Source organism: Phaenicophaeus curvirostris, chromosome 17, assembly GCF_032191515.1.
Source record: "Phaenicophaeus curvirostris isolate KB17595 chromosome 17, BPBGC_Pcur_1.0, whole genome shotgun sequence".
Lineage (NCBI taxonomy): Eukaryota > Metazoa > Chordata > Aves > Cuculiformes > Cuculidae > Phaenicophaeus > Phaenicophaeus curvirostris.
In genome coordinates, this window is record NC_091408.1 from 6086152 (window position 1) to 6109253 (window position 23102).

The 23102-nt window shown below is 43.6% G+C and overlaps 1 protein-coding gene across 1 annotated transcript in view; it reads right to left on the reverse strand.

Moving 5' to 3' along the window:
- The window catches only part of FBXW8 (F-box and WD repeat domain containing 8), a 49949-nt gene that overhangs the window by 17301 nt on the left and 9546 nt on the right, over positions 1-23102 (reverse strand). Inside the window, exons 3-7 of the mRNA XM_069870834.1 lie at positions 22821-22985; positions 22158-22246; positions 10527-10684; positions 3437-3633; positions 1312-1521 (exon numbers count right to left, since the gene is read on the reverse strand). Of these exons, the coding sequence (XP_069726935.1) occupies positions 1312-1521; positions 3437-3633; positions 10527-10684; positions 22158-22246; positions 22821-22985 (819 nt within the window). The remainder of the gene's footprint in view (positions 1-1311; positions 1522-3436; positions 3634-10526; positions 10685-22157; positions 22247-22820; positions 22986-23102) is intronic.

Consider the following 23102-nt stretch of genomic DNA (forward strand, 5'->3'; position numbering starts at 1 on the left):
GCTGTTCCTGCAAAGAGAGAAGTTTGAGAAAAGCTGCATTAAAAGCATGCCTCAGCCAAAAGTCACAGAATCACAGAATAACCAGGTTGGAAGAGGCCCACCGGATCATCGAGTCCAACCATTCCTATCAAACACTAAACCATATCCCTCAGCACCTCGTCCACCCGTGCCTTAAACACCTCCAGGGAAGGTGACTCAACCACCTCCCTGGGCAGCCCGTTCCAGTGCCCAATGACCCTTTCTGTAAAGAATTTTTTCCTAGCATCTAGCCTAAACCTCCCCTGGCGGAGCTTGAGGCCATTCCCTCTCGTCCTGTCCCCTGTCACTTGGAAGAAGAGGCCAGCACCCTCCTCTCCACAACCTCCTTTCAGGTAGTTGTAGAGAGCAATGAGGTCTCCCCTCAGCCTCCTCTTCTCCAGGCTGAACACCCCCAGCTCTCTCAGCCGCTCCTCAGCGGGTCTTCAGCAGGGTTACAGAAACAGCCTGGTTTTCATCTACCCTGCAACTGTTAAGATGCGCTGATAAAAGCAGCAGACTGTGTCACAGGGTGTTTCAAACCTCTGATTATAATTTAACACAACAGTCACATCCTCACCAAACTGGAAGTCACTCGGTTCAAATACTTAAGCGCACTAAAAAATTGAAGCATTCTCCTAAGACTGCACATTTGCACACACAGGCTGCTCAGGATGCCCTCTCCAGAAAGGCTGAGGGATGGTTTGGTTTTTTGGGGCAGGGGGTTTTGCGGCCCTGGGGCTTCGAGGTTTTGGGTGTTCTTTTGAGACGAGTTCCCCCTAGAGGACACAGCAAACAGCTGAAGGAGCAGAGCATCGGAAGTATTTACAGCAAAGCCAGCAAGATGGACAATAATCCCTTACTCCAGCCCACTAGAAGAAAACTAAAAGAAGCATGTGGTAATAGAATAAGGGGAAACAGTTTGAAGCTGGAAGAGGGGAGATTGAGATGAGATATAAGGAAGTTTTTCTGTGAAGGTGAGGAGGCCCTGGCCCAGGTTGCCCAGAGCAGTGGTGGCTGCCCCATCCCTGGAGGTGTTCAAGGCCAGGTTGGATGGGGCTTGGAGCAACCTGATCTAGTGGGAGGTGTCCCTGCCCATGGCAGGTGGTGGAGCTGGATGGGCTTTAAGGTCCCTTCCAACTCAAACCATTCTAGGATTCTACGATCGTTGCATTAAAGAGCTGCCTTTCCTCTACTGTTAAAAGCTGAATAGCAGGGGCAGAAAATGGTCAGTAGCTTGAAGTCTTTTCCTTTCTTAATTATGAAGGTATAAAAAAATTAATGAAAAAGAAATACCTGGTTGGGCTCATTCAATACCCAGCCAAGGGTTTTGACTCCAAAGGCTGCCTCACGAGCAGACACATCCAGACACGTGACAGGCTGGCCGTAGACAGAATGGAGAATCTTGCCAGGATGTTCTGCTTTCAGGAGATAAACAATGTCTTCTGCAGCTGCTACTGCCAGGGGGCTCTGCAGCACACCTGGAACCAGGTGAAGGAAGTTGACCTAAAAAGAGCAGACTTTTTATTTTTATTACAGTCAAAAAATCTTTTACATCACTATCACACACTGCATCAAATAAACTACTGATGTGTGGCTATCTGCTACCCTGAATCATCACAATTATGGATTCATTGCAGGCAAAGGTCAAGTATCACTTATATTTCTGTTTTTAGTTTAGGTCCTATGATGAAATCCAGCTCACAGGCTTTAGAATAAGCCCACTGAAAAAACTCATCAGGATATATCACAACAGAACACACCAAAACATCATATCAAAGGAAAGACTCATTCAGATGAAGCCATAAGGTTAAAGCACACAAAACAAATACCACGGCTTGAACATGAATACAATGCTCCAGAAGAGTCAATACATTCATACAACTAACAAGTTGTTATAATCACGAAGGTCCTCACCACAGGGAGGACATGGATCTGTGGGAGCGAGTCCACGGAGATAATCCAAGGGCTGGAGCACCTCCCATACGAGATCAGACTAAGAAATTTGTGTTTGTTCAGCCTGGAGAAGAGAATGCTGCGGGGAGACCATAGAGCAACCTTCCAGTAGTGAAAGGAGCTCCAGGAAAGCTGGAGACGGGCACTTGATCAGAGAGAACAGGGACAGGACAAGGGAGAACAGTTTTAAGAGGGGAGACTGAGATGTGACCTTGGGAAGAAATGTTTTCCTGTGAGGGTGGGGAGGCCCTGGCACAAGTTGCCCTGAGAAGGCATGGCTGTCCCATCCCTGGAGGTGTTCAAAGCCAGGTTGGTTGGGGCTTTGGAGCAACCTGATCCAGTGGGAGGCATCCCTGCCCCTGGCAGATGGGTGGAAATGAATGAGCTTTAAGGTCCCTTCCAACCCAAATCATTCCATGATTCTATATACTCTAAATTAACAGAAATGACTCTAGGACAGCCCAAGTAAGAGCCTCTCTCTCTTCTGTCACCAGATTGGAATGATGTTGCTCTTCCCATTTCAGTACATGGTTATAAGATGCTGCTGAAAACCCCCACCACAGTAAGAGTTTAAAGTTCCTTAACAGCACAGTGGACTTCTAACCCAGTCTTAGAAAATGTGGTGTCCTGAGTGTCTGTTTTCACACGCAGCCAACTGACCTTTCACAGCAAGCAAGATGCGACCCAACTACAATGGAGAGTGTCCTGGTGTTTTAACATTTTTCTGAAAAACCTCTTAAAATGTTTGGGGGTTCCATTTATTTAAGTATTGTAAGACTGACAGCTTTGAACGAGGTAATTAATCAGGAGGGGTTTAAATCAACACTCATGCCCAGTAGCCACACAGTCAGTTTCCTGCAATAGGAGGGAAGCTTCAAGGCTCAGTTTATTCCTATATATTTCCTTCCCCTTTCAAAGAAATGCGATACTCTCAGACATAATAAAACTTCAGAGAATGGGCCAGCTTTTGAGTTTTAATTAAAATAGTCTCAGAACTTCAGTGACAGAAGGTGCAACCTAAAGATGCTGCACAACTAGTTACAGCTTCACAAGTGACACTATTAGCTCGTCTGCAATATCCTGCCTCAGAATTAATCAGATAGTGTTGATCTGGAATGAGACCTTGAGTTTTAGCTCCAATTGTAAGCGAGAAAACTGATTTACGAAATGAGCCAACTTAGTTTAATGTTGACAAAAAAATAATTAAAACCAGCCAACCTCCTGCACCATATGGACTTCTCTCCATTTCTGCTTGCAGCTTAAGCCAGCTTTTCACCCTTGCTCTTCAGTGATGAAAGGTTCATCCATTAACCTGCTTCAAAAATCATAGCCTCTAGCTGATAATGCTGTTATCTAGCTCAGGCAATCCTCCTGTAAGATTTTTAGAAGATCCCTCTTGACTGTACCAAAAATAATTAGTGCATCAGGAGCTCCTGGAATGAAGCTGAGCAGCCTGGAGACTCACCAATTTCTGGATTTCAAACGTTCCTGTTGTTTGCCAGACTCCTCTGTCATCAGGGCTTTCCACCTTGACCTCGAAGCCAGATGCTGTTGCTACCGTTGCACCCTCTGAACCAAGAGCTAAAGCCTGTATCCTCTGATTGTGCTGGTAATGATGGATTGGCTCCCGCCCAAACATCAGGTTCCAAACACTAATAGTCCCTGTATACAAAAAAAAATAAAGCAAGCACTATCCATTACCTTAGAATTTAATACAACTTTAAGAGATGATTTCAAGATATAAGCTTAAAAGCATTCTAAAGGGATAGTCAATATACAGAACAGTGTAGTGCAGGAAACCAGAACTTCAGGGTTGCATGTAACAGGTTCAGAGGAGACTTTCCAAAATCACATACTCTGGCATTAGAGGCTCTGCTGCTCTCTGTAATCCCCAATTTTTGAATTTCAATAACATTGGTACCTATGAGGGAGACCCCTTGAGCTCTCTCACATTTCCATGTTTGGAGAAATCAGACTTAAACAGATACCTAGGTTCTTATTCTACCACATACTCGCCCTCCATCACCACACGCACAGTGAGGAAGAACCCCCATTCAAATTTAAGTCATAGAGAAGCTCTGAAGTGAAGAAGCTGAAGCTCTCCACACACAGCACTCCAGTCAGATTTTAACACCATTCATAACAATTCACAACCAGCAGCAAAGCTCCTAACCCTGATACTCTGAGAAAACAGAAAACATCCAAGAGTTGAAAAAGCTGAAGAATACAAATCCCAAAGAACACAGGACTCTAAGTCAAAAGACATTTGCAATTGCATTTTTCCCAGCATAGATCTCTGATATTCTTTTTAAAAGCATGGTACATTAAAGCAATAATCTGAATAAGAGCAACCTGAAGCAATCAGGAGTGATTACAGAACAGAAGGGCCAGACGGAATCAGAGACTTCTGGGCCACCTTTGCACTGAATTAATGGCGAGGCAATCTTCAGATGTGACAGACAGGGCTGGAGAAGCCTTCCTTCTCCTTGAGCGTGACCACTAATGATGAAATGATTAATGATAGCTATTCCTTCAAACGGAGACATAAAAGCTCTGACAGACAGCTGTGGACGGGCACCAATGCCAGTTTGCAAACACTCCTCCCGTGTCCCAGAGGAGGTGAAGCAAGAGTGTGGTAATGAAACGCACATAGTGAAATGGTATCTAAATGAGTTTAAATTGATTTATGTTTGCTTTAGTAAAGATTATTTGGTATCTGGAAAGTGCTACCAACGTGAAATAATGCAGATAATCCTTAAGATCCCTGTCTAATGGCACTCCCACTGAATATTTATATTCCTCGCCATGGGAATGAGTACCATAATGGGGACCATTTTAGTTTTATTAGGGATGCATATTTAAATTAATCTGCTATTTGCCTAAACAATTAGCTGCCTCTGTTTGTTTACACAAAGCCAAAACTGCAATTAGGCTTCCATCAAAAAGATAAGTCCTGACTAAAACTGTCCCGATGGAGTCATAAGGGCTCAGAGCAGAACTTCCCAAAATTACTTCTTAGCATAATGGTAATTATGTTAATTGCTTGAAAGGTAAATAACTGATGAACTGGTTTTGAGAAACAGAACATTGCTCACATCACACGCACTTAAGCCTAAAGCAAGTTAACAAATACAAATGGACAGCACGGGCTCCAATTCCCTGTGCAGCCCGGGCTGCCCCACGCAAAGGCTGAGCAGCCGCACTTCGGTGCCTTCACAGCGAGTCCTCGGCTCCAGACTAAAACAAAGGGAATGGGTGACAGCTCACCTCCCAGAGAGCTGATTTAAGCATGTAAACACACATCACTGATAAATTATTGCAGCGATACCAGATCAGGGAAGTCAGAATTGGACATTTCCATCAGGTGCTGAACACTGCTGCCAAGCTCCTCTGGGCAGGAGAAGTTTCAGCCTTTCTTGCAGAACATTTATCCCAACTAAAAACAACATTTCCAAAGAAGAAAAGGGAACCTGGTTTGCTTTCGGTGAAGCCTCTCGTTTACACACCCCTGACGAGCATTGCAGTGGTTTTAACAGAGTCTATTAGAGTTCTGCAAAATACCAGAACACATGCAACGCAAAGAACCCTCTTCTGGCCGTGCAGGCAAACTGGGAAACCCCATATTCAGAGTTGTCTGCTCTCTAAATTTGAGCAATGCAGCCACTACTATTATTGCTTCTCAAACATCACAAAAAGACAAAACAGTGAAAATGGCTCATGCAACAGTACTATCAATCTGAGACAGGGACTTTATTTTTTTTTACCAGATGTTCTGAGCAAAATCTGTCCAAAACATCTAAGAAATTTTATCAGGCAAACACAGTATATGCATCACCTGATGCCCAATATGGTGTGAAAACACCCCTAGTTAACAAGTTAACATCCGTTTAGTGAAGATACACAACATAAGGAATAAAAAGGAGCTGAAAAGGAAAACAAAAAGCAAGAGAAATACTGTTTTCTTTCATTAGGATGAACAAGTATTTGCTCACAAGAGGACCGCTCATCCCCCTGCTTCTCCGCCCCTCAAAAAGAGTGAACTATTCTGTATGTACGTCCTCCAGCATCTTATTCTTGCTGCCATATAGAAGCCTTCCTCACTGCATGCAAGGAATGGCAGGAAGATACTCCAGGGGAGGGTCAGGTTGGACATTAGGGAAAGGTTCCTCACCCAGAGGGTGGTGGAGCACCAGAACAGCTCTTCAGGGAAGCTGTCACAGTGCCAAACCTGACAATATTCCAGCAGCATTTGGACAATGCCTTCAGGCACACGTGAATGTTGGGGTTGTCCTGTGCAGGGACAGGACTTGGACTCGATGATCCTAGTGGGTCCCTGACAACACAGGTCAGTCTATGATTCTGTGGAAATGCACTATTGTCCAAGCAGGCATGTGCATTCATGCAGGACAGCTGGAAACCATTACCATGTTGTACACAGAAAAAGCAAACGCTCCACTGTATTTATCAATAGTTAAAGCTACTACTAGGTCTAAAAATGCTACTGACAACATTCTGTATTTGATTGTAAAATGTATTTATTAGCGTGCAAACCTTTGTAACAGTCAATCATGTTTGTGTAAGTGTAAAACAAGCCACCATTACAGTTAAAGTTATTAGTATGGCAACATAAAAAGAATCAGGCATAAGATTTACCAGTGCAGATGAGATCACTACTTTACATAGTCTATCTTCCTGCCTCCAGCAGCGACCAGCACTTCATTTCCAAAGCAATATCTTGGCTAAGGTGAAGTTGAGGTTGTAAGCACAAAGTATCTTATTTTTTTTGTGAATACTGTAATCTTAAAAAGCGTTAGAAGTCATTAAATCAAAATTATACGCAATACTTTCACAGCATGCTGAGATCCGCACCACAATTGTGATCATTTCAATTGAACTCTAACAATAACTCCTCAGAGCAACTTTACAGCTTGCTTTTAGTTGACCTTGGCCCAAGGTAACGAGTTAAGAGCAAGAAGCTGATGAAGATGGTATAACTGCTGACACTTGACATTACCATAACTGTCCTGGACATCTTGTTTACCACTTCAGCCCAGATTGTACAAGGAATTTAGGTTTGCGACTTCTAACCCGACACACTGCTGAAATGTGGCCTGATGAAAGGTCCATTTACTGCAATCCACTCTAGACTGGAAGGTATTTGGATAACACCTAACTATGACTCTATTGTGCTGTACACAGCAGACTGCTGACCCTGACTGTACTCTGATTTTAGTAACCGTATCATCATATCACAGAATCATGGAATGGATCGGTCAAAGGAACCTTAAAGCCCACCCAGTTCCAGCCCCTGCCACAGGCAGAGACACCTCCCACCGGATCACGTTGCCCCAAGGCCCATCCAACCTGGCCTTAAACACCTCCAGAGCGGGGCATAAGACCTCAGTCATAAGAATCCTGCCTTTCCATTATCATTACCACACTGGTTTCCAACAAACATTGTAGGTTTCACCACACCACTCTCACAGAGATTCCCCAATGACACCATCCCTGTGCACAGGCCCTCAGAAAAAGAACAGATGAGAAACTCTGCCTCTTGAGTCCCCAGGTTTGGAATGAAATACAGACTTCCCTGACTGTGATGTGCAATCACACGCCACTTACCCAAGAGTTTTGCATCCACAGCTGCCTGTATGTACCTGATGGGAATAAATACGCTACCACACGCTACAAGCGGTTTCCTTTATTCAAGGCAACCTGCCTCCCTGCTCTTACTGTCTTACCAAGTATCCTGGCGCTTAGAGGAAGGCTCCAACCACGTTACTCCACTTCTGTCTTTGCAAGGAGGGGACAGAAGGGACAACACCCACAAGCAGCTTTAAGGGCACCAGAATGGACAAGACAGCAGATTTCCAGTCCCAGAAAGTAGCGCTGCCAAAAAGCCCTTCCTGGAGCCTGCCAACAAGCAGGAGCACTTCTGACCCCTGCAGAAACCACCTTCCTTTGCTCCAAGTTGCTTCTCCACAGCCTGTGAGGTTCCACTAACTCCTCTCAATAGGTCTCAAGGGTCTTCCATGGACGGGGAAAGCACAGCATCTCCCACCATGCCTACACATGTATGAAGCACAGCACTGAAAGAAGAAGTATGTTCTCCTGCAGCAGCACATTGTTTTCAAGTCAAACTATGAGACTCTGGAAGGCAGGGGGGGTGATGGCTAAAGTAGACCGCTGTTTCCCAAAAGCTGTGGCTCACAGCCAAAGTCAGGCAAGCATGGAGCAGATGGAGTCCTGGCAAGGCCTCCACTGTCCCTGCATTAGCAGCATCTGCTCATTACCCAGAACCCTCGCCTGCTTTATCTAATGCTCCAGGAAAAGCATTTTGATTTGATTCATTTCAGTTCGGTAACATGCAACACAATTAGTGGTAAAATCAAACTGGACGACTGCCAGTGCTGACAATAGGAAACAAGGCAGAAGAAATATGAGGCCAGTGGGTCGGAATTCAAAAATCACAACTGTGGATCAAGTTGCCAAGTCCCGTTGCCCCAGGTGTACATACAGTGCCCCCACTGAGCGTTGGCATGGGCAGAGGGAACTTCATTTTCTCCCCATACATTTTTCTCTCATTTTCCTCTCCTTGCGGTTTGCTTCTCAGAGGCTGACATCATCAGAAACATTCACCAGAAGTCACAATTCAATTTTTCTTCAGTGCCTTCCTGGAGTTACAACTCACTTTGGATGCAGGCATCCCAGTAAGACAAATCTTTCTCCTTCCTACACTTCATATGCCTTGGGAAGCGTTGGCTACTACCAAACCAGCAAAGCAGTGCTGCAAGGCAGGCACGGCACGAGCAGAATCTGCCTGTTAGTTCTTCCCTGTGATCGGATGCCAAGGACATCGCTGCGTGAGCTCTGTTGAACTGGGAGAAACTGATGTTATCTGAACGAGTCTGCTAGCCAGGGATTCGACAGAGAAGTCTAGACTCTTTGCCTGACAGCACCACCTCCAACACTAGCAGATGGTTTCTCTGTGTTAGTCAAACTTACAAACAAAGAGAAAAAGGGAACTGGAAAAGTACAACAAAGAACAATCAAATACATTATCTTCAAAGCTGTCCCCCCCAAGTTTAAATAATTCTCTCTACCACACTAAATAAAACATACGCTTTCAGATTCCAGTCAGTAAACATTTCTGAAAATCCATCTCTGCAATTCCCTGTTCACACAGAAACTAATCTATTCCGGCCAGGCTTCTCGAAACAGAATAACTGCCATATCACAGAGCCCATGAAAATTTTGACCCAAAAGAATAAAAGGTGGCAAGCTTTATGCAAACCAGTGCAGTCACAGCACTCACAGGGCTGACGACAAGCAACATGACATGAAAAAATGCAGACAAATTAATAGATGAGTCAGTGGAAGGCTAGAAAACAAAGAACCTCTGCTAGTCATCGTTTGGTACACTGGACAAAAAGCCAACACTTAGAATTCTCACTGTGTTATAATTTCCTGTGACTTGAGTAAATAATATTACTGTAACACCAGACTTGTTGATGTCGGAAGTTGTTGCTATCAAGAATTTCTAGCCACTGAAAACCATTCCAGCATGATCAATTCCAGTTTCCAGGCTAGAAAAACAGCTAAGGACATTGATGTCTTAAGAATAGTTGTTTTCCCATTTAAAGCATTTAATTTACTTCTAAAATAAAATATATGGATTCAAGGTTTTGTTTGGATTACCCATCCCTGGTTTTGCTTTCACAGGCAGAAATGCCAGGATCAAAGATAGTATGCGTACAAAGCTCACTAACGTTAAAAATACTCTATACTCATAGCCAAGAGGAGGTTTTTAAGTGAGAAATCAAACATTTTAAAGAAAGATGATAGGAGTTGAGCTCTCCCTGAGCAACTCAGCCTAGGACCCCAACTGGCTAGTACTGTTCCAACCTGTCTTCTTTAATTGCCACTTCCACATCCAGTAGATGTACAGTTGGCCTCTAGCTCTTGTTGCCCGTTAAATAAACATTTAAGCCTATTCAAAACAATGCATATAACCAAGATTTTATTACAGTTTCATTAAGTATTAGCTCACAGTTTTTATTTCTCTCTATCAAAGCACATAATATCCCACCATTGCAAACAGATACTTCAGTTAAGACAATGTGCATCCACACCCCATGCCAAGAGCCAGAGAGGATGTGGATTAATCAGACATGCAAGTTTACCAGTATTCCCACAACAAAGCCTCACAGCACCCCAAGGGAGTTTTGGACAGAGGAGAAGGCTGGTGGAAGAATATTTAATATTTTTATAGCAAAACAAGTTATTTGCTTAAGATAGTTTGGCTGGACTACAGCCTGGCACTCAAGCTTTGTGCAGCAGTTCCAGTAGGAATTAAACATTAGTTTTAATGGGTGCTATGTTCCAATGCCTCCTAATGCATTTAGGGTTATTGGCCAACTTTCTCACATAAAAGCAAGTGTGTGCGTGTGTGTGTATACACAGGATTACAGGCACACAAAAAGCTGAGCACAGCTGCTTCATTTTTGTAAAGCCTTGTTTTTTTTCAAATAGGGAGGAGAGTTGTGGTTACTTACCATCCTCATAAGCTGCTACAGCCAGAGAGCTGTTTATCCTCACAAAGGAGACATGTGGCTGAGGTCCAGCATCCCCAGGACTGTGTGCTGGTTCCAGGATGGGGGCTGTGTAATCCCAGGTGCGAGCATCCCACAACCTCACTTCTCCTGATGTGTATCTGGAAGAGAAGGCTATTATTCAACCCTAAAGCATCTGAGAAAAGGTAGATGCAGGGGAAGGGAAGAAGAAACAAGAAGCATCTTAAAACTGAACACCTTTTACACCACCTAGACAGATTCTCCTGTTTACCCTCTATGTACAAGCCTGTCAACGCTGTTCATCATATTCTCATTTACGGAACGCAGCATAAAGTCTACTAAGACAGGCAGGCAAACTGGAACTACAAGAACAACACGACTGAGCTGCCACAGGCTACCCCACGTATCGATATTAGCTTTACAGAGAGGATGCAAGGAGAGCTGGGCTCTAGAGAAAAAGGGTAATCAGTAACAAATCTAAATTACAGCATGGCAAAACTTCAAACTCTTTCCTTTCGGTCTTTAAAAATCTGTGACTGTGGTTGGGCCAAGGAACTGCTGTTTAATCAAAGTATTTATGTACATATATACAAGCACTCACACGCATACATGCACCCAGCCTACTGCTCTTCATTGAAAGGAACTTCTTAATGCCTCATCAATGGATCAGATTTGCCCACATCGCTGAAGACTAATCAATTTGTTAATACAATTCAGTGTTGTCTTTAGAAGGCAATGCCGTCTTCATGGCAGAAGGCTCTCAGTGAAACATTGTAAAAACTGTTTAACATCAAAATAGAGTTTGCTAAAGAGAAAAAAACCCAGAACTAAACTTCTCAGAAAATCCTGAATATATCTAAGTGAGTGAAAGCTGTTACACAGCAATGCAGAAACTGTTCTGTGCCATCTACGCCATGGAACACAACATACTGCTAAAGAAAAAAACACTGCAGGCAAAGGAGAAGCTCCCTCTGCAACTGGTTAAAGAGCGCAGTTCAAGCCATTATGAACAGTTCAATAATTATTCAAGGTAATTCCGACAGAACTGTGGTACTTAGCACCATCAGTCTCAGATGTCTTTGTCATATCCAAGACCTGGATTCTGTTGGAAAATGAAGGATGCTTCCTGCTCTGTCAGCTTTGTTGTTATATCCTGACTTTTGGGAGGAAAATAGTTCAAAAGAAGGATTCTAAGAAGCCTTAAAGGTCTACAGGTCAAAAATCTCACTGTCCTGTATGCCTGAGGACAACAAGACAACAGGTATTTTCAAAGGAGATGAAGGAAGGCACTTAATACAGGCTTAGATGGTGTTGCAACTTCAACTCGGGTTGCCCCAGTCTTTGGGGAGTCTTAAACAACTGGGCAACAGGTACACAGGGGCAGGTTACTTCAATGTCTGAGAGAAAATGCTCCCCTGTATACAACTAACTGAAGTGCCTGTCTTAGCAGAAAGAGAAGCACATCAATTTTCAGCATTGAACTGGAAGAGGAGAACCGTGTCCTTGTCACCAGACTTCCTCTTAAACACCTGGCATGGTCAGAAAGAAGAAAATGAGAGAATGGGGTGGGAATGCACTTCTGTCTTCTCCTGCAAATGAGGGCCAGATCCTCTATGAATCCTGCTCTCATTCCCAATTTGTAGCAGCACTATTTAAAAAGGAAAGAGGGAAAAAGAAGATTCCCTAAAGCAGAGCATAACATTTCACTTTGGACTGAACAAGCAGTCTGGATTAGTCCACAATCAATGGTACAGATACTACAGAAGAAAGCATATGAGGATCCTGGCCACAGCGCTCCTTTCAGTCCTGTCATAAAATGAGAGCACCATGTGTGCTAGCAGAACCCTGCAAGCACCCATTAAACCCAACCTTCATTTGCATCTGTGCAGAAATCCCACCACGGCACTGCAAGATAGGACAAGAGTTTTATGTTTGTCAGGAACAGGAGGGAGTAGGCTTGCAAGTTATCTTTGTCCCCATCCCTCCCTGGATCCCTTCTACCCCAGTTTCTCACTCAGCACCACCACTCACAGATGCAGCACGACAGCATCTCAGTCGCATGCAGCAAAGCGAAAGGACTTGGAGAGACCTTGCTAGAAACATAAGAGGAGGTCCAGGTTTGGGCAGGGAACCAGCATGGGGAAATGGGAGATATAAACCATCTCCTCAGCTGACAACACACTCCGCTGGCCACCACCACGGCGTGCCCACTTCCAGAATACACTGGGACTGTACCAGAACTGAACTGGAAGAGCTTCAAACACTGATAAAGCCAATTCAGAACTAAAAAATTTAATGGTTCAATTCCTCGCTTTTAATGTTGTTGTAAAGAGCAACACACTTTCAATTTGTAACCACAACAAAAGGCTTTTAAACTATTAAAGCATTGCCTTGTTGTAAAAAAAATAAAAAGGCTGCTTTATTGCAGATAATTGGCAAATCTGTTGTATCAATATAGATGGGAAAAAAACATGCAGCACTGTACAGAATCTATTTCTAGATAATTTCACTATTTCTCTTCATTTTCAACCACAACAGCCCTTATACTTAGCCATGCAAATTTGCTTGGGTTACCAGCTCTGAATGAAAGAATCCAAGATTTAAGTTTCTGCCCCAGAACAGGCAGAGTCCTCCAAACCCATCCAGTTACTGAATTTTCCATTGAGATGGCTATGAAAAGCCCACATCACTACCAACACTCAGCAGAGACCCTCCACACAACGAACTGTGGGATCCCACCTGGAATTCAGCTCTGGAGCCCTCAGCACAGGATAGACATGGATCTATTGGAGCAAGTCTAGAGGAGTCCACAAAGATGATCCTAGGACTGGAGCACCTCCCATACAAAGACAGGCTGAGAGAGTTAGGGTTGTTCAGCCTGGAGAAGGAAAGTCTCCAGGGAGACCTTTGAGCAGCTTCCAGTACCGAAAGGGGCTCTTGATCAGGGAGGGCAGAGATAGGACAAGGGGGAATGGTTTTCAGCTGAAAGAGGAGAGATCGAGACGAGATCTTAGGAAGAAATGTTCATCTGTGAGGATGGGGAGGCCCTGGCCCAGGTCGCCCAGAGAAGTCGTGACTGCCCCATCCCTGGAGGTGTTCAAGGCCAGGTTGGATGGGGCTTGGAGCAACGTGGTCCAGTGAAAGGAGTCCCTGCCCATGGCAGGGGGTTGGAACTGGAGGGGCTTCAAGGTCTCTTCCAACCCAAACCACCCTATGATTGTATGAACTCAGCTTCTTTGACAGATCTGCATTTTCCTTGGCTCTTGTTCTGCTGCACATCTCAGTACATGGACATGAGAAGTAGCAGCAGGAGAAAGACAAGAACTATATTTTTCCAACTATATCTCTTGTCCCTGACAAGCCAGTTGCGTAATTCTGGACAGACACGTACACATCTGTAAAAACTAGTCTGCAAATTTAGCTTAAGCTTTAAAAATACACATGAAAGACTTGCTGAGATGGAGCTACAATATTTGGAATGTAAATGGAATGGAGAAACTGAAATCAATTAAATTCATATGCTATCTACAAATATCCTATAATAAAAAAATCTACTCACTAATCTAAAGCGTTTCATCTACTTTTTATTGGCAGTAAAGCCATAATGAGAGGAACCGTTTCCTTCTGCCCTTGCACATGAGTGCAAGCAGAAGGCTGCAAGAGAAGGAGCTGGGGGTTAAAAGCTGCTGCTGTCCCGCGATGGCTGGGAAGCAGGTGGTGAAGTGCAGAGCACATGTGGGAAGGAAGCAGAGATGGAGGATGGGCACCACGCTAATGAAGTGGTGCTGAAGAGGCAGACGATTTCATAAGGAGAAAAACATCAGGAAACTGGTCAAAACACAGGATCTCATCTGAAAGAGCTCAACTGTGTTGGATAGCAATAGCCAGAACAAATCTGGGGAAAAGGAGGAGGGGGAGGCTGATCTCTCTCCAGAGCCCCAGATGTCTTTATCGTTGCCTAATGACAATTATACTCAACCAATTAAGACACTGCTATCACAGTTGCATTGTTAGTAAGCCTTTGGCCCTGAGTGTTGATGGCTGTCTAATTAGTGTTTGTGCAAAGTACAACTGCAACTAATATATAAGCTGACAAACACACAAAAGAAAAACTGTTAACAGGAACATTTTCAAAACAGTCAAGGCTCTACTGAGGCAGTCCATGGCAGCAGCAAAGACAAACTGCTCTCCTTCATGGCTTGCTTACTGCTGGCACTGCAGAAATCCACTTCAAACAAGCAGGTCAACTAGGCTGTTGCTGGGTTTCTGTTGTAACGGGATGCTGGTGTCAGTCCATTCTGTACACTGCCTCGAGCACAGCACTCCAGGGCGAGCCTCGCTACACGAAGTTGGTCTGAACACCAAAGACTCTGGATAAGACACTTGAAAAAAACAGTTTACACTTTCGGTATTTTCTCTAAAGAATTTGTAGCAAGAAAATAAAAAGGAAGAAGAAAGAAAAACCCTTTGTTTCACAGTCAGGTTTGATTTCCAGAAGGCAAAGTCAGTTCAGTTTCCAGATACCTGTGGTGATCAACAAAACAAAAAAACCCCAACAACTTTGTTTCAGGCAGTCAGCGACCATCTGTTAATACTCAAAAGATCTTATTATTAAGTCCTTACAATGTCAATGCATTTTATTGAAGTCAGTAGGAATTTCGCTCAAGTAACCATCTCTAGCTGTCGCTCTGTTTAACGGATGCCTGTTGATAAGCAAATAAAAAATGAGTATTTTGCACTGCCTTGCTGCAACAAGCATCTCACACCTTTCATCCTTATTCCACCAAAAGCAACTAACCCATCCTTCATGTAGTTAATTAAGGTACCTCGTCAGCGAGCCCTCAGTAGGCATTAGGAAAAGGTCCAATTAAACACAGAAATCCAAGCCCAAACGCTTTTCTAAGTTTGTTCAAATTGCTCCTAAAGCTTCACCTTTCCTATAAAGCTCAAATTAGACAGGAGTAATTCTTAATGTTCAATTCAAAAAACCTCTTCATCAAAACCATGGAAAGGCAGAAGACACCTCAGTCATGGCACACACTACTGAAATTATTAAATGGATTCTTTTGCCTTCTTCATACTCAGTGTTAAGGTCCACAAGTCTATCTAATCTCAATCTCCTCTGGTGCAACCTGAGGCCATTTCCTCTTGTCCTATCATTTGTTACTTGGGAGAAGAGACCACCATTCAACTCATCACAATCTTCTTTCAGATAGTCATAAAGTCTCCTCTCAGCCTCCTTTTCTCCCAGCTAAACCACCCCAGTTCCCTCAGCTGCCTTTCAGAAGGCTGGTCCTCCAGCTCCTTCTCCATACGTAAGCTATGAAAAAAAGAGAGACTAACTTGTACCAAAATGGATCCAGAACCACTTCAAGATTTAACACGCAGGAAATACATTCTGAGCATCCCTATAATCCATTCCCAAACTCTTCGGCTGGAAATTTGACTTTCCAATTCATTGACCCATGTCTATCTGTGGACCTCAGTCACAGAAACTGAGCTGTGGAAAGCCTGTCTTCCTTTTTCGGTTCTCACTTAGGAAATCGTAGCTCTAGGAAGTGGGTTAAGCTGCTGGATACGGTGTACAGTTCTGCAGCTTATCATTGTTATCTATAACAAAATTAACATTTCACCAGCCTAAGTACTTCAGCACGCCTCACTTTCTTATTAAGCGCATGCAAATGTCACACCAAGGGAACAGAAACAAGCCAAAGGGTTATACGGTAGGCAAAACATTTTAATGAACATTTACAAAAGCAGAAGTCAGAGAAAGCCAAACTGTCTCTACTAATTTCATTTTTAAGGCCAAAAACCTCCCATCGTTTACTTCAAGGTTCCAGTGGTTTGCATCAGCCCAGGTCCATTAATGACACCAGCTGCTCTGGCCAAGGAAACACATTACTGTGGGTACTGCCTAAGGCTATGGCCGTGGCAGGAGAAACAGAAATTAGCTTTTTCAAGAGAATTCAAGAGGAATCATTTTGCAATTTGGGAAGGATCTGGTCTATCAGCCCTTTTATTTCACAAAAAGCAAACGACACAACAAATAAAACAGTGGCTCCAGTTTCAGACACAGGCAACAAAACATTTGAAGAGGACATAAATCGATATGTTTACATGTTGGAAAGAACACAAACTGCAGCACACTCCAAACAGCAGAGAGAAAACCCACCACCTGAACTCTAGGCTGGTAGAATGTGAAAACAGTAAAGATCATAGAATCACAATGTGGTTTAGGTCAGAAGATCTCATCTCAATCTCCCCGCTTGCAGCTTAAAACCGTTCCCCATCATCCTATCCCTGCCCTCCCCAATCAAGAGCCTCTCCCCAGCTTTCCTGGAGGCCCTTTCAGTCCTGGAAGCTGCTCTTCTCAGAACCTTCTGTTCTCCTGGCTGAACAACCCCAGCTGTCTCAGCCTGTCCTCATACAGGAGGTGCTACGATCATCTCCGTGTCCTCCTCTGGACTCACTCCAACAGCCCCATGTCCTTCCTGTGCTGAGGACTCCAGAACTGGACACAGGACTCCAGGTGAGGTCTCAACAGCAGAGCGGAGAGGCAGAATCACCTCCCTCAAACTCCTGCTCATACCTCTTTTGATACAGAAGGATGAGGGTTTTTTGGCCTTAGCTAAAAACTAGGCTTTAGAAGCTCAAAAGAAACCACTGTGACCTCGTTACCACACACAGAGCAACTCACTGCAGCAACGTATTCTTCTGCAACCATGGCAAAACCTACCAGTAAACCAATAGCTTAATGGCAGGCAGGCTGGAAAAGCACCTTTCGCAGACAGTCAGTATCAAGCTTCTACTATCGGTTTCACCTGAAAGTCTCTTTTTCACAAGATGACAGAGAAGCAACGTGTTTGCCATACAGCGCACCCTGACATACCCTCTATTGTTTGTCATCCGACCCCTCTGAACTCATGATGTCATCCTGTTTTCAACTCTCCTAAAGGTGACTCACTTGAGAAAAAGAGGGTCTGACACTTATTACTTCTTGACAATGATGAGAATGAGTGAAGAGAACACAAAAGGTCTGGGGAAGGTTGAAGGGAAAAGGCAAGTATTTTTGCCTTCTACCTTACTACTTTGTTTTACTTGGTAACCAGGAGGGGAGGGAGAAACCCATCAACGTTGTGCCACTACACAAATGAAATGGAAGCAATTAAATAAAGCAGGAGTCTATTCAGGCTGTTTAAGACTTCAGTTTGTTAACTTCTATTCATTTTTCAATACTAATTAATATTTTGGTTTCCTCGGGTCTGCACACTGAATTAAGATGCAAGAGCTAATAAATACCTTGAGAATAGCCCACAAGCCCTATAGCAAAGAAACCAAATTAGATGAGAGTTGATGTGAAGTTTTAAAGAGTGTAGCAAAGTGTTTTCAAGCCTTTCGGGCTAGTTTCACACATCATTATGGAGCTAAAAAGAGTGGCAAACCCATTTTTTTTAAAAAAGTCATTTGCAGGTCACCTTTGAGCAAGAGAAAAAGCAATGTGGGAGGTGATCTCGAGGAACAAAGAAACCTACCATATTGTAGCAGTTGCTTGTATGTCTGTATGTTGCTCATGACCTAAACCGAAAAGCCCACATTGTTCAGAAGTACTGTAGTGTTCAAACTGTAACTTCCCACGAGGCTCCTTCAGAACGAAAACAACTGTATGAAAATTACTTCAGTTTATTTAGTTTCTCAGTATGAGAGAATCAAAAAGTATCGCTACCTCTAAAACAGGATGTTTAGAAAGTTCTTCTATTGCTTGTCATTGCCATTCTCAGGCATCACTTGGAGAAATTCCACCTGTGCCAGGTTTCCTCCACACTGAAAGGGGAGGATGTGTTAACCTGCAGATTTACCAAGGCACTCAAAGCAGATGACTCTCACTCAACCTATACTCATGAAAATAAAACACCTAGGAAAGAAGACAGTACTTACTGAGGAAAGGCGGAAACCTCTGAAGCCAAAGCTTGAAGAGAAGAGCCAAGAGCCAACTCTCTAAGCGGTGCAGGACTCCAAGCAGCATCTACTAGACTGGTCTCCATGGCACAGCAGAAGCATGCCCTTAAATCTCCATTTATGCAAGCTCTGAACTACCACTCCTCCTTCCATTAAAGGAAGCTCAAGAAAGAAAAAAACATCAGATACCTTTATATGGTGTTCTGACTCTGGATCTCCTCTGTTTATTGTCATTTGGGAAGCTTTCAGAGCTACAAACAGCAGTAGTAAAGCCACAGTGCCCTTTCCACAGGTATAAAAAAGTAACACAATGCATAATAAAACATTGCCCTGACTCCCAGCAGACTTGGTGTAGCTTTATGTGATGAGCTGGGAGGCAAGCTGATCACCACCGACACAAGGCAAGTTTACAGCACAGTTTCAACAACAGCCACATGTTAAGTATTCCACACAGAGCCACTCAAGCAGCAAAACAGTCACAGAACATGTTACGGACATGTTACACCACAGGATCCGCTGTGTAATGACAGCACAGTTCAAATAAGGACCAGGCACGTGCTCTGAGATCAGTATCTCCAGGATGACCCAACCTCTGAACAAAAATGCCCACCTGTGAAGGTGTCAACACTGTCAAGAGAGAAAAAGTACCAATTTTACTGTCTGAACACGTGCATACTTAAAAAAAAAAGAGATCCGTTCAAGATTTTATTGACAGAAAGAGAAGAAATGCAGGAATTCTGTATTGAAACCAAATAAGTGATAGGTACAGTGAACCTAATCATCAGTAGTGATTTATAAAAGCCAAGTGAGCAGACGTATAATTGCTTTAAGTAAACCCTGACATAAAGAAGAAACTACATTTGAATTGAATATGGAGCCAGGGGAGGACAATAGCCCTTTAAAGAAGATCCTTCGAGACATGTAACTGTAGAAAGGCTGGCGAATACAACATTGATTGGGAGTGAGGTAACCACAAACACCGCTGTCTCAAATGAAAAGGGATTCAAGGTCTGACCCAGAAAACAAGCATCGTAACCGCTGGGATGAAATTTTAATGATAAACACAAGATGCTCTGCACGCAGGCCAGATTGAATTATCTGATGTCAGCCAGTAAATGCAAGGCGCTGGGAGAAAGAGGAGCTGCGAGCAGCCACCTTCCACTCTCAGCTCAGGTTGCACTTAATCAATCCTTGATATTCTGCCATCTTCTGGCTTGAGCTTTGGCAGCAGCGCGAAAAAACAGCGGAGCGCATGAAATAGGTACACTTCTCCACAGGAGAGCTAACGTTATATAGTTTATCTTTGTTTCCTTACACAGGGTTAACAGAGATCTGCTCCTGATCCAGTTCAGGCAAACTATGCCTCAATGTATTGCACTTGTTGCTGCTGGTTTGAGTCATTCTGCCCACCGCCTGTACAAATTCCTTTTCAAAAAGGTTAAAAAGCAGCTCTGCAGCAACTGAAATAAAAATTATTCCACTTCCCAGCAGAGTATAAAGAAGCATGCTAGATTAGGTCTATCACAGCACAGGTTCAAATCAAATAAGATAGCTCCCAGGTTTGCTCCAAGACCCTGAACACACAATAGCCCCAGCATTTCTGCTGGAGACACTCCCTCCCCACCTCTTTTTAAATTTTTATAACCATTCCCAGATTTACCAAGATCCTGAGTCAAACCTCCTGAAACCAGGGAGCAGCTGCTTTACACTGCCACGGTTTCCAGCCATAAAGACAGAGCATAATGCCTGGCTGGGCTGACCAAGTGGAGCCAGAGCACTGCAGCTGCTCCCCAAAGTCAGGCACCAAAAAATCCTGCTAAAAACCAAGCGGCCCTATTTTCTCCAGTGCAGCAATCAGATTATAGGAGAAAGATAGGTAAAGGATGCCACAAGCCACTGCTTAGAAAACCCTGGGACATGCCGCAAATAAAACTAGCTTTAAAATCATCACCAACTGATCTGAGGGCTGGAAGACTGCCTGTACAAGGACAGGCTGAGAGAGTTGGGGTTGTTCAGCTTGGAGAAGAAAAGGCTGTGGGGAGACCTTAGAGCAGCTTCCAGCACTGAAAGGGGCTCCAGGAAAGCTGGGGAGGGGCTCTTGATCAGGTAGGACAGGGAACAGTTTACAGCTGAAAGAGGGAAGATTGAGGTAAGACCTTTGGAAGAAATGTTCTACTGTGAGGGTGGGGAGGCCCTGGCCCAGGCTGCCCAGAAGAGTCAAGGCTGCCCTGTCCCTGGAGGTGTTCAAGGCCAAGTTGGATGGGGCTTGGAGCAACCTGATCCAGTGGGAGGTGTCCCTGCCCATGGCAGGGGTGAGGAACTGGACGGGTTTTAAAGTCCGTTCCAACCCAAACCATTCTATGATTCTCAAGTGTTGCCAAATCACATACCTGTTTAGCTTTATGCACATGGCAATTATTGTATTCTATGATTATTCACATGTAAAGCTAAGCACATAAGTGTCGGCGAAATTGGAGATATAATCATTAAATGTAACAGATAATTGATATTTATGCTGAGAAGAAAATTGACTTCTGTTAACCTCAGCTATTAAATTACTTCTTCAGTACTGAAAGAATGCAATAGCCAGCTATTGATCACCAGATTCATTACACTTTTATGACAAATTTGAAAGCACAGTGCCATTAAGTACAACGTCATAAGCTAGGAAAGAAAGGGCAGGGCTATGTTTGGATTTACACACTACAAACAACAAAATGAAGCCCCAACGAAGTCCTCAGTCTGTGTGCATTCCCAAAGGCAAATAACGACCAATGTCTTTCCCTGTAGAAGCTGCTAATCACAGAATCGTGGAATGTTTTGGGTTGGAAGGGACCTCAAAGCCCATCCAGTTCCAACCCCCCACCATAGGCAGGGACACCTCCCACAGGATCAGGATGCTGATCTACTCCTTGGAAGTTTCAGCTATAACTTTAAGTCTGTCTTGTTTGGTATTTACCATGAGCTATTACTGGTGACGTGACAACATGCCGCTGTCTAGCAGGCTTCAATCACCACTGGCAGAACAACAAATTCATCTTCTTTTGGATAAGACTCACAAACCAGTTTTCTGCTTGCAGCAACTAAAGAGATGCTTTCAGAGAGCTCAAGCTACCAGAGCTACCATTAAATCCAAGTCCTGACAAAGCTTTATATTAGGAAAGGAGAAGTATGAGTTTCTCTGGTTTTTAGATGGGTTCTTTCCCCATATTTCCTTTTAAGTAAGAATGGAGAGAACTTATTTGTGAAGTTATTTGCCACAGCAGACAAAAACGTCCTTGCAACTAAAAGATTTTTAGGGGAAAAAAATATGAAAAAGAGCATTTTTCAGTAGCTGTGTGCAGTATTTAATACATTCTGGGTGCTTCCACAGCAAACAGAGTTCATTAGGAAGTACTATTGCCTTTACAGAGACTAAACACACAGGAGATGGCTTTTTGAATAGCACAAAAAAAATATGCGCTGTTGACATGACTCACAGATAACCATCATTACAAGTCACTTTAAGGACAATCTACCTCATCTGCAAAGGAACCGCAGCCAGAAAAATTCCTTTTTGTTGCCTCAAACGGATGCTTCTTTTGCATGTGTTAAAAAGCAGTACATGAGATTTCAAACAGTGAGGATTAAGCAAGCATTACGCAACCTCATACTCACCCAGCAATAACAACTCCATCGCAAGAATGTACATCACACAGGATTTTTCCCAGCTCGTACCCCAGCTGGCTCACAGCACCGATGCGGTTCTGCACAGAAAGACAAGACACGGTGTTGGGACTGCAATACATTCAGTTGCTGCTTCATGGAAAACTCTGAGGTCTGATATTGCTACTGACGAGTCACAGTGCAGCTGAGAGAGAAGACATCGACTTTATGCTTGCCTCCTGCAATTTTTACAGGAGAAAGAAGCTATCACTCTTCATCATCATTCATAATCTTTAGGTAGAGAAACAACTGTCACGACAACAACAAAAGAGACAGCTTTCTTATAGCCAGGATATGTAACAAGCCTTTATCTTGAAGGCTGACTCTCATTATCAAGGGATGGCTGAAGTATAAACACCTCTCTATCACCAAAACCAACAGAGTAGCATAGCAAACAAAGACCCGCTCCCAAAAGCAATCAGTCATTGGGAAGAGAGAAAAAAAAAAAGAGCATTACAGCTCCAGCCATGTCTCATAAATCCTTCAGCAGGTTTTCCCTTTTAACTGGCAAAAAGAAGCTGCAATAGGAAAGACCAACTTTCCGCTACCACTCGCTTGAACCAGGCTCCCATTTTTCTACAGCATCTGGATCCCATTAAAGAAATTCTCTTTTACCTTCCAGTTGGTTTTCAAAGTGCGCTCTCTGGCACGGCAGTTCTTGAGGGCGAGCTTCCAGCAGGAACGATCAGAGATGCTTGTATCTAAGAGATATCCTTCCTGTTGGCACAACCGGTACCACAACACTTCATCTTCTGCAAGTACTTTCCACGTCCTGCTCACCTGGAAATCAAATTTATATATATAGCATTAAGTTACAAGTAAAAACTAGGCTTCATATAAAAGTTAATGAAATAAAAACTGAAATATACTGGTATAGAGCAATACAGGCCTGCAGCA